General features: G+C 37.4%; 1 protein-coding gene across 3 annotated transcripts in view; it reads left to right on the forward strand.

Moving 5' to 3' along the window:
• The window catches only part of GPR89A (G protein-coupled receptor 89A), a 60,287-nt gene that overhangs the window by 15,923 nt on the left and 31,752 nt on the right, over positions 1 to 12,612 (forward strand). For all 3 annotated transcript variants that reach the window (XM_059134980.1, XM_059134978.1, XM_059134979.1), the window contains exons 6-7: positions 5,323 to 5,443; positions 6,295 to 6,375. In XM_059134980.1, the coding sequence (XP_058990963.1) occupies positions 5,323 to 5,443; positions 6,295 to 6,375 (202 nt within the window). The remainder of the gene's footprint in view (positions 1 to 5,322; positions 5,444 to 6,294; positions 6,376 to 12,612) is intronic.

A 12,612-nucleotide genomic window follows, 5' to 3' on the forward strand; every position in this document is an offset into this window, starting at 1 on the left:
TTGTGCTGCAGGAGGATCAGAGAAAATGCACAGTTTTAAAAAGCATATACAGGGATCCCTGGGTGGCTCTCAGTCAGGACATTCCTTCACCTTTTGTTTTTCTAGAAAATACCTATTCTTGCAATATTTAACTCTTGTCCATTCTAGATTTTTCTGGCCATCATGAAGATACTAATTGCTCCCACCTCAGTGTACTTATATCACCTATAACAATTTTAATTACTTGTTACCTTTTCTAACTTCCTCATTAACTCATAAGCCCCCTGAGGACCCTGGGGTCAAAAACTACATCTTATCTTTCTATCCCTAGTGTCTAGAGTGGAACCTAGCACATAAATGTTTAATGCATGTTTATTGAATCAGTGAATAAAAAAACAATCTTAGTCTCTCCAAGGTACTAGATGAGTTTAAGAATGTAACACTCTGGATAGGATTTTAGGATTTGCCAATATGATTAGCATGCGCATGTCCATATAGGGAAAAATTTGGAGTACAGAGGCCCTGACAATATAGCTCTCCTATAAACTATTTCAAGTAAGCCCAAGAGAGAGAAATTTGTGATATCAGAAATGAGGGACAAGAATTATAAAAGGACCCCAAGGCTGCTTTCAGTAATAGCACAAGCTAACACGCAGCCCAAAGACAAGACTCTGGTGTCTGTCTCCAGCTTTCTTCTTGTGAGCAGTCAGTTCACACGACCTGTGTAGCCAGACCATGCCTGAAGGGAGATGAAGACCATCACATCTTTGGTATCTTCATCTTTTTTTCAAAATTCTGTAGAGATATCCTAAAGAAGACACTAGCAGGAAGAGCTGGGGAAATAGTTTCTGTTTTAGTTTTCCATGAAGTCATTCATTTGCCTAAAAGAAGTAAGTAGAAAGAACAGTTTAGGCAATGGATAAGAAGCAGCCAGGCTTACCCTGCCATCTTAGAGCTTTTCTAGGACTACCCCAACAACCAGTATGATTTATTACTGTAGAGACCACAAAAAGACTGCAGGACCCCATCCTTACCTATAATGAAAAGATTTCTGTGGAAGTACTCCTCGTGCAGTGCCTGAACCAAGGAAGATGAGAAGGCATTCCATACTGGGAAGGAGTAAAGGAGGCTAAGAAGGTTTATGAAGTGCACAAAAAAATAAATAATAAATAATAAATAAAAAGTGTATGAAGCTAGAATGAATCTGCGTGAGCAGATGGCAACAGTGAGATGGTTTTCCGCATGCCACTTCATCCACCTGACTTTATACTTATTAGCCAGAAGACAAGTAACAATTGACCTTAACTTTATAGAACTGCTAAGATTACGTAGATCATATCTTCAAAGTACTTTAGACCAGGAAAAGATATTTACTAAAGGGATACCACCTTAAAGGGAATAAAAGTAGAGGGGGCATTTTTCTAGTTTTTAATATTCAATAACCTACATTAATCCCTTGATTTTTTTTTTTTTGTTACTGGATAATTTTATATCTATAGTCAATAAACATTTGCTAAACACCTTCCATGTGCCAGGCAGTAAGAAAATCAAAGATCAGTAAGACATGATTCCTTCCTATAAAGATGATGTAAAGAGGTATGTGGGAAGTAGAATGAACAGAATTTGAATAAGGATTTAGTCATTCATATAACATTCCACAAATATTTTTTGAATACCTAGTTTTATTTTAAGTGCTGGGGACACAACCATGAATGAAACAAACTTGGTTTATGCCCTCCTGAAACTTACCCTCTGGCGGAGAGGACTGAACAGTAAATATATAAACAAATATTTGCCAGTTGTGATTATTATTAAGGAGCAAACAGGTTGGGGTGCCTGGGTGGCACAGCAGGTTAAATCCTCTGCCTTTGGCTCAGGTCATGATCTCAGGGTCCTGGGATCAAGCCCTGCATCAGACTCTCTGCTCAGCAGGGAGCCTGCTTCTTCCTCTCTTTCTCTCTCTGCTTGCCTCTCTGCCTACTTGTGATCTGTCAAATAAATAAATAAAAATCTTAAAAAAAAAAAAAAAAAGGAGAAAACAGGTTACTGTGGTAGACAACAATGTAGATAAGGATGTCAAATTAGATGCTAGTGGTTAGAGTCAGCCTTTATGAGGAAGTATTTAAGCTGAGATTTAAAGGACAAGACCAAAGCTAGACCCAGCAAGAAGGCACAAGAGACATCATGTAAAACCCTGAGGTTAGGGACACCTGGGTGGCTCAGTGGGTTAGAGCCTCTGCCTTCGGCTCAGGTCATGATCCCAGGGTCCTGGGATTGAGTCCCACATCGGGCTCTCTGCTCAGGGAGGTGCCTGCTTCCTCCTCTCTCACTGCCTGCCTCTCTGCCTACTTGTGATCTCTGTCCGTCAAATAAATAAATAAAAATTTAAAAAAAAAAAAAAAAAAAAAACCCTGAGGTTAAAAAAAAAAAAAAAAAAAAGACTGGTACATTCAAAGGGGAGCAAGAGGCAGAATGGAGACTAGTGGTATAGACTTCTCTATTTTGGTGACTAGATAGTTGATGTCATTTTCTAGAAAAGGTAGTGCAGAAGAAGGAAGATAATTCAAACTTGGCATATGTTGAATTTGAGTTGCCTATGCACATCCAAGTGAGATTCAGCAGGCAGTTGGCAACTTAAGAGGAAGGTATGGATTTATTAGTCCTTATGGAAATAATTCCAGGAATCAAAAAAATTAGGCACCATCAGCTAAACACCATTGGATAAACCTGAGAAAATAGCCAAGATTAACCATGGAAAATGTATAGAGTGAAATGAAATAGCTTCGGGCCCATTCTGAGCAGAGAAGACCCGAGAAAATAATAACTAGAAAAGTTAAAGGGTAACTGAGAGAAATGGTATAAAAGCCAAGAAAGAAAAATAATTTTAAATAACAATGATTCAATTGCCTGGCTAGCTCAGTTAGTAGAGCATGAGACTAAACAACAATTCATGTCATGAAAGATCGAATAAAGCATGGATTGGAAAATGTCGTTGAATTTTACAACCAGGAGCATAGGTTGTAGAGCTACACTGCTTGTTTTTGAACAAGAGTTCAAAAGGACACTGCCACTAGCTGTGTGGCCTTGACTAAGTTACTTACTTACCCTCTTAGTGCTTCTGTTTCTGAATCCACAAAGTAAGGTTTTTCATAATACCTGCCTCACAGGGCTGTCATGAGGAGTAAATGAGTTAATACTGCTTCAAACAGTTCCTGGTACATAATAGGCATTGATGAATGTTGCTCTACTATTGCCATTATGATTATTAGTGAAAGCAATTTTCTTCAGGTAGGAGAATGGAATGGAAGCCGAATAGCAGCCAGTTGAAGAATAAATGGAGGTGAAGAAGAGGTGATAGTAAGTGTGAGTTCCTTTCAAAAAGTTTGGCTTTTATGGGGGAAATAGAGGATTGGCGACTAGAGATAAACTCAAGGCTATGGACAGACTTTCTTAGGAAAGAGACTTGAAACTGAAGGAAAAGAACCAGCCAGGAAGGAAATATTGAAGATAGAGAGGACAGGTGATGGAACAAGATTCTGGAGGCAGTAGAAAGGAAATAAGATCAAAGCACAGGTAGAGAATTCTTAGGTTTGCACACTGTCTTGTTTGAGGGGGACAAGTTGGGAGGATGATTGCAGATGTGAATATAGTAGAAGGAAGTATATATCTAATAACTTCTATAATAGGGGCATTAGCTACTGAGAACAAGGATTTGGAAAATGAATTCAAGGTTTTCTGCTGGATGGGAGTGGTGCGACACCTGGTGGCTCAGGCAAATACATGTCTCACTATTGGTTTCAGCTGAGGTCATGAGCTCAGTGAGATTCTGTGAGATCAAGGCAGGTATCAGGCTCTGCACTCAGTGGGGAGTCTGCTTGAGGTTCTGTCTCCCACCCTCCCTCTGCCCCTCCCCACCATGTGCTTGTGCACGCTCACACTCTCTCTCTCTCTCTCTCTAAAATAAAATTTTAAAATTTAATTAAATTAATTTATTTATTTGAGAGAGAGAGATAACAGAGGGAGAAGGAGAAAAGACTCCCCTCTGAACAGGGAACCGACATGGGGCTGGAGATCACGACCTGAGCTGTAAGCAGATGCTTAACTAACTGAGTCACCAGGCACCCCTAAAATAATTTTTTTTTTTTAAGATTTAGTCTGCTGAGGGAATTGGGAAGAAATGGCTGACCAAGGGCAGGAGAAGAATTCCTCAGTAGTGTTGTAAGTTCTATTAAGACTAAAGACCATAAATCTGTAATGGCACCAATATCACAATGCACTCTAGCTGTTTTAGCAGCTCAGTCATGGGCACAGGGAAGATGGAGTGTTAGACTGATCCAAGATAGGGAGTTTTTAGGATCAGCGCTAAAGAAAGAGTCAGGACAGTGTCCTAATGAGAGAAGTTGAAGCAAGTAAGCTTGGAGCTTAGACTCTGTGAAGGAAGAAATGGAAGATAGGAAAAAGCAGAAGATTATAGAGACCAGAGGTCACAAAGAGCTCTGAAATGGTGTAGTGGAAGCACAGGAGCAGGAGGACCAGAATATTGGAATTTTGGTTTCAAAGCCAACAAAATTCCTGAATGGCAGCTCTGGTGTTAGGCCAGAGTGAATAATGCTGAAGTGGATTCCATTCTTGAAACAGGAAGGGAAAACAAAACTAGTTTTGTTCTGTGATTCCAAGCTTCCTGGCTTATTCTTCAGCATTGCTTTCTCTCATTTATCCCAAATATACATAGCATTTATTTTAACTACTAATTATCAGCATTCTCAAATAATCAGAAACAATTGATAATTAGAATACAACTGATAATCTAAAACTCACGTATCTGCCTTTAAGATACTCACGTATAAATTCAGCTCATCTGTGAGATACCTTATGTGTTTATGGACAAAAATGAGTAAGACATAAGCTTATAAGACTTAAGACTTATTATGACCTAAGGGGGAAGTGTGTATCTTGATGGTAAGTATAGTGGAAAGTGGTCCCTGGTATTTCTACTTTTCCAGCAGATTTACTTTCCTAACATTATTTTGCCAAAGCTTTTACTACTAAAAGTGCTTTGCTAGAGTTCACACTACCTTAAGTGAAAAAGTATTATCTGCAAATATTACTTTAGCATTACCATCGCCTAGCAATAGAGATGATTCTGGAAGCATATGGGATAGGAGGAAAATCCGTAGACTTTTATATATTTATTATGGAAGATCTACATATTGATAATTGAATTTTTAAATTTAATATTGATAATTAAAATTTCGCTTATTTAAGTTGTATGTAATGGTTGAGGTTTTCTGTCATTTTTCCCCTTGCAATGCCATTTAATCTTTATCACTTTGATGTTTTTAGGGATTTTGTCCATAGAACAGCTCATCAGCCGGGTAGGTGTAATTGGTGTGACTCTCATGGCTCTTCTTTCTGGATTTGGTGCTGTCAACTGCCCATACACGTACATGTCCTATTTCCTCAGGTAAAAAGAATTTTGTCTCTTTTTTTTTTTTTCCTGTTACTTCATGAATACATATGTCCTAGCATGCCATCACCATTAATACTTAAATATGAGATCTGTGACACTGCTTTTTAAATTCTTTCCCTCTGTCTTTAAAGGCATTATCCTAAGAATCTCTCCAAATAAATAATCTTATATTATTTGCCCTTTGTTTGTCCTACTTTCACTTATTTTTAAAATGGTTATTTCGGGGCACCTGAGTAACTCGGTTGAGTGTTCCACTCTTAATTTCGGCTCAGGTCATGATCTTGGGGTTGTGAGACTTGAGATTGAGCCCCACATTGGGGTCTGCACTTAGCAGAGAGTCTGCTTGAGATCCTCCCTCTCCCTCTCCTTTTACCCCCACTCATAGGCATATACTCACTCTCTGTCTCTCTCTAAAATAAATCTTTTTAAAAATGGTGATTTTAGTCAGATTCTCTTTACTTCGTCTTACACTTTTTAAAGGCGCATGTCTCATGCAATGTGAGCTAATCCCCACTTCTGTAAATCAGTTCCTCCTAGAAGTAGAATGGTAGAAGGCAATCCCTTCTTGTAAGTTGTAAGAGTGCTTACATGTGCATCATAAGCTAAGAAAGACTATAAGAGAGCCAGTTACCTTCTATTGCCCTGAGACTGCAAAACTTTTAACTATAAAAAAAAATGAAAGCAAAAGCATTTTTGCTTTTTATAGTCATTTTAGTATTCTCTAGAAAAGGTCCTTGAATTACTGGGTAACAACTAAGGTTTATGTGTTTCTCCAGCTGTCTTGTATTTATTATGCCCAAGGATGGGATCCCCAAACATTGCTAACAGTTTGCGCCTATTTATAGAAATGTGACTGATGCAGATATTCTAGCCCTGGAACGGCGACTGCTCCAAACCATGGATATGATCATCAGCAAAAAGAAAAGGTAAGATATCAGCACATTAAAAAACTTGTACTCCTAGAATTTCTCAACAAGAAATGTGACTATGAATTGGGGCTAACAGGGAATTTCATCTTACTTATTGTTGTAATAAATTAAAGTACCATCAAAGACTTAATGTCTAGTCTTGCATGAAAGAAATTTTCAAATTCCACTTATTTCCTGACTTTAGATAAATTCTCCTGAGATTAGCTATTAATATAATGTTTACATTTGAAGGTATTCTGCGTTGGATGCTCTAAAAGTCTATTGCCTTACATTTTTATAAACTTCTGCGTGCCTGATTTCAATCTTTTCAACTTCCTTTTCTCCAACCGCTTTGAAAAATCCTTCAAGTCTTCTAGCTATTGTCATTTTATCATTTAAGAAGCACTTTTACAATGTATACTCCTAAAGTGGCATTTCTAGAAATCTATCACATTGAGTCACAGCCTAAGCTGTATACTCAGACTGTCTGAATTTGAATCCTTGGCCCACAATTCATAGTGTGGCCTTGAGGTGTTACTTTATGTCTTGGTTTCCTCATCTGTAAAATGGAAATAATGAGTTGACATGTAGAACTCTTAGAACAGTGAACCACACAGAGCTGAGGAATACTATTGAACATACTAATATTATCTCTGGAGGACAGTCATTAGGTTTTTGTGTTTTATCTTCATTTATTCATTCATGTATTTTCATTCTCTTAGTAATTATAGGAAGCCTAGTTTATGCTAGGTACTGCACTAAATGCTGAACTCATAGAGATAGAATGAGGAACAAGATAAGTTACTGGGGTGCCTGGTTGGCTCAGTTGGTTAAGCGCCTGTCTTCGGTTCAGGTCATGATCCCAGAGTCCTGGGATCAAGCCCTGAGGCATCAGGCTCCCAGCTTGGTGGGGAACCTGCTTCTCCCTCTGCCCTTCCCCACCCCCCAACTTGTGTTCTCTCTCATGTGAGCTTCCTCTCTGTCTCTGTAACAAATAAAATCTTTCTTAAAAAAAGATAAGTTACTGACTTCATGAAGCTCATTAGTCTACTGTCTTTTTTAAAGTTCTATTACCCAAATAAAAACAATGACATAGAGGTTCTAAATTGCATGAGTGTTTCTGCATTTCATGTTTTGTCTTTCAACATTTTTCTGTAGTAAGACCCAGAGTCACGTCAAAGAAGGCTTAATGTAAGAGATAACATAGACTTTAGAATGAAAAAGAGGGCCTGATTTACCAGCTCATTATTGATCTCCATTTCTGTATACCTGTCCTAGAGTATTGATTCACATGTTGAATATACATTTATTCTTTGCATTTTGTTCACATTGATTCTATACAGTTTATTTACATAAAAATGTAAATTTAGATTTAAAAAACATAACAGTAAAAGCAGCATTATTCAATATTGAAAGATGATTATAATAATACTATTTTGGTTCCTGTGATTGTTCTCCCATATACTATACTTCTTTCATTCATATGGAAAGATGAAAGTAATGACCCATGTCAAATGTGGAGGTACACTTTAAGATTTATTTGAGAGAGAGGGCACGAGTGCACGAGCAGGTAGAAGGGGGAGAGGGAGAAGCATGCTTCCTGTCAAGCAGGGAGCCCCTCATGGGCTCAATCCCAGGACCTGAACTGAAGTCTTGCTGAACCAACTGAGCCATCCAGGCATCCTCCATACTGTTTTCCACAGTCAATGCACTAGTTTGCATTCCCACCCATAGTGCACAAGGGTTTCCTTTTCTTCCACATCCTTGCCAACACTTGTTATTCTTGTCTTTTTTTATTATATCCATTGTGACTGGCATGAGGTGATATCTCATTGTGGTTTTGTTTTGCATTTACTTGATTGGTGATGTTGAGCATCTTCTCATGTATCTGTTGGGCATCTGTATGTCTTCTTTAGAATAATGTCTATTCAGGTCCTCTGCCTACTTTTAATCAGATTGTCTTTTTGGTGTTGAGTTGTATAAGTTCCTTATTCATTTTGGATATTAACCCCTTCTTGGATACATCATTTGCAAATATCTTCTGCCGTTAAGTAGGTTGTCTTTTTGTTTTACTGGTTTCCTTTGCTGTGCAGAGGCTTTCTATTTTGATGTTGTCCCAAAAGTTTATTCTTACATTTGTTTCCCTCAACAGAGGAGACATATCCAGAAAAATATATCTAAAGTTAATGTCCAAGAGATTACCACTGGTGTTTTCTTCTAGGAGTTTTATGGTTTCAGGTCTCACGTTTAGGTCTTAATCCATTTTGAGTTTACTTTTACATATAGTGTGAGAAGGTAGTCCAGCTGCATTCTCATGTAGCTGTCAGGTTTTCCCAGCACCATTTATCTAAGAGACTGTCCTTTCCCTTTGTATATTCTTGCCTCCTTTGTTATAGATTGAGTATGTAAGTGTGGATTTGTTTCTATTTCATTCCATTGATCCATATTGTGTTTGATTACTATAGCTTTGTAGTACATCTGGAACTCCAGGACTGTGATACCTCCAGTTTTGTTCTTCCTTCTCAAGATTGACTTGGATACGTGGGGTCTTCTGTGGTTCAACACAAATTTTTGAACACTTTGTTCTAGTTCTATGGAAAAGGCTATTGATATATGACAGGGATTGCACTGAATCTGTACATTGCCTTGGGACCACAATTTGCAATATTTTATTTTTTTTTTTAAGATTTTATGTATTTATTTGACAGAGAAATCACAAGTAGGCAGAGAGGCAGGCAGAGAGAGAGGGAGAAGCAGGCTTCCTGCTGAGCAGAGAGCCCAGTGTGGGGCTCGATCCCAGAACCCTGAGATCATGACCTGAGCTGAAGGCAGAGGCTTAACCCACTGAGCCACCCAGGCACCCCTATTTTTAATCCTTTGTTTTGTTGATGTGATGTATCATGTTGGTTTTGTTTATACTAAACCGTCCTTGTATCCCTGGAGTAATTCCCATTTCATTGTGGCAAATGATCCTTTTAATATAGTCTTGATTTGAGTTTGCTTATATTTTGTTGAGGATTTTTGCATCTATGTTCATTGGGAGTACTGACCTGTAGTTTTCTCTTTCTGTAGTGTCTTTGGTTGATTTTGGTATCAGGGTAATGCTAGTTTCATAGAATGAATTTCTTCCCCTTCTATTTTTTGGACCATTTGAGGAGAATAGTATTAACTCTTCTTTGAATATTTGGTAGAATTCACCTGTGATTCTGTCTGGTCTTAGATTTTTGCTTATTGGGAGTTTTTTTATCACATTCAATTTTGTTGCTAGTAATTGGTCTGTTCAGATTTTCTATTTCTTCCTCATTTGGTTTTGGTATGTTTGTATTGTATTTGGTATGTTTCTAGGAATTTATCCATTTCTTCTAGGTTGTCCCATTTGTTGGCATATAATTTTTTGTAGTGGTCTCATAATTCTTTGTATTTCTGTGGTGTCAGTTGTTGTTTCTTCTCTTTTATTTCTGGTTTTATTTATTTGGGCCCTGTCTGATGAATCTGACTAAAGGTTTATCAATTTTATTACCTTTTCAAAGAACCATCTCTTGGTTTCATTGATCTTTCTATTTTCTTTTTTTAGAGTCTATTTCATTTATTTCTGCCTCGTCTTTATTATTTCCTTCCTTCTACTAAGCTTGGGCTTTGTTTGTTCTTTCTCTAGTTCATTTAGTTATAAGGTTAAAGTGTTTGAGATTTTTCTTATTTCTTGAGATAGGACTGTATTGCTATAAGTTTCCCTTTTAGAACTGTTTTTGTTGCATCTGAAAGATTTTGAATGATTGTTTTTCCACTTTCATTTGTCTCTCTATATTTTTTATTTCCTCTCTGATTTCTTCATTGACCTATTGGTTAGTTTGGAGCATTTAGCATTTAGCCTCCATGTGTTTGTGTTTTTTCCAGTTGCTTTCTTGTGATTGATATCTTGTTTCATACCATTGCAGTCAGAAAAGATGCATAGTATGATTTCAGTCTTTTTTAAATTTATTGAGACTTGTTTTGTGGCCCACATGTGATCTGTCCTGGAGAATGTTCCATGTCCACTTGAAAAAAATGTGTATTCCGCTGTTTTGGGGGTGGAATCTTCTGTATCTATTAAGTCCATCTGGTCTAGTTCAGAGATGCTGTTTCCTTATTTGGCCCAGATATTCTCTTTATTGATGTAAGTGGGGTATTAATGTTCTCTACTATTATTGTGTTACTGTCAATTTCTACATTTATGTCTGTTAACATTTGTATTATGTACTTACATACTCTGATGTTGTGTGCAAAAATGTTTACACTTATTATATCCTCTTGTTGGATTCATTTCTTTATCATTACATAATGCCCTTCTGTGTCTCTTGTTAAAGTCTTTGTTATAGAGTCTGCTTTGTCTCATAAGTACTGCTACCCTGACCCCCTCCCCACCACGCCTCACCCCACTTTCATTTGCATGGAATATGTTTTCCAGCCCTTCATTCTCAGTCTGTATGTGTCTTTGGGTCAGAAGTGAGCCTCTTGTAGGTAGCATACAGATGGGTCTTGTTTTTTCACCCATTCAGTCATTCTATGTCTTTTGATTAGAGCATTTCAACATTTTCATTTTAAAGTAATTATTGATAGGCATGTACTTACTGCCCTTTTGTCCATTGTTTTCTAGCTATTTTTGTAGTTCTTCTGTTCCTTCTCTTGCTCTCTCTTGCTATTTTCTCTTGTGACTGATGACTTTCTTTAGTGTATGCTTGGCTTTCTTTCTCTTTATTTTTTTGTTATCTATTACACATTTTGGTTTTGTTGTTACCATGAAGTTCATATATAACATCCCAAGTATGTAGCAATCTATAAGTTGATGGTCACTTAAGTTCAAATACATTCTAAAAGAACTTTTTTTTTTTTTTTAAGATTTTATTTATTTATCAGAGAGAGAGAAGGGGAGAGAGCGAGCACAGGCAGACAGAATGGCAGGCAGAGGCAGAGGGAGAAGCAGGCTCCCTGCCGAGCAAGGAGCCCGATGCGGGACTCGATCCCAGGACTCTGGGATCATGACCTGAGCCGAAGGCAGCTGCTTAACCAACTGAGCCACCCAGGCGTCCCTAAAAGAACTCCCCCATTCCATGTATATGTTGTCATGTTTTCTATCTTTATATAGATTTCAAGGTATATAGTTATAAAGATGTAAAGATTTCTATATATATATAAATCTTTATATAACTTTATAGATATATAACTTTATAAAGTTAACTTTATATTAACTTTATAGATATATATATATCAATATATCTAGACATACATATAGATATATATCTTCATATCATCCTTTTCTTCTACTTAGAGCCTTTTCTTTTCATTTAATGAAGTCCCTTTAACATTTCTTCTAAGGCCAAATTAGTGGTAATGAACTCCTTTAAGTTCTTTTATTTTTATAAAGATTTATTTATTTATTTGATAGAAAGAGACACAGCAAGAGAGGAAACACAACAGAGGGAGTGGGAGAGGGAGAAGCAGGCTTCCCACCAAGCAGGGAGCCTGATGCAGGGCTCAATCCCAGGATCCTGGGATCACGGCCTGAGCTGAAGGTGGATGCTTAATGACTGAGTCACCCAGGTGCTGCTGAACTCCTTTAACTCTGGGAAACTCTCTCCTTCTATTCTGAATAACCTTGCCAAGTAGAGTATTCTTGCATGTAGGTTTTTCCCCTTTCAGTACTTTGAATATATTATACCATTCCTTTTTGTTCTGCCAAGTTTGTGCTGAAAAATCAGACAATAGCCTTGTGGGATTTCCCTTATGTATAACTATTTGCTTCTTGCCGCTTTTAAGAGTCTCTTCAATAGTTGACATTTTAATTACAATATGTCATGGTGTGGACCTCCGTGGGTTTATCTTGTTTGGAATTCTTTGCATCCTAGGCCAAGATGTCTGTTTTCTTCCCCAGGTTAGGGAAGTTTTCTGCTATTTTTTTAAATAAGTTTCCTGCCCCTTTCTCTCTTTCTTCTTCTGGGACCCCTATAATATGAGTGTTTGTTTACTTGATATTGTCCAATAAATCCCTTAACCTTCCCTTATTTTTTTTTTAATTCTTCTTTCTTTTTGCTGTTCAGCTTAGGTGGCTTGCATTAACTTGTCCTCTAGATCACTAATTCATTCTTCTGCATTCACTAATCTGGGTTAATTCCCTCTAGTATATTTTTCATTTCAGTTATTATATCCCTCAACTCTGGTTCTTTTTATATTTTCTATCTCTTTGTTAAAGTTCTCAGTGAGTTCTTTCACCCTTCTCTC

Source organism: Mustela lutreola, chromosome 10 (genome assembly GCF_030435805.1).
Source record: "Mustela lutreola isolate mMusLut2 chromosome 10, mMusLut2.pri, whole genome shotgun sequence".
In the NCBI taxonomy this organism is placed as follows: Eukaryota; Metazoa; Chordata; class Mammalia; order Carnivora; family Mustelidae; genus Mustela; species Mustela lutreola.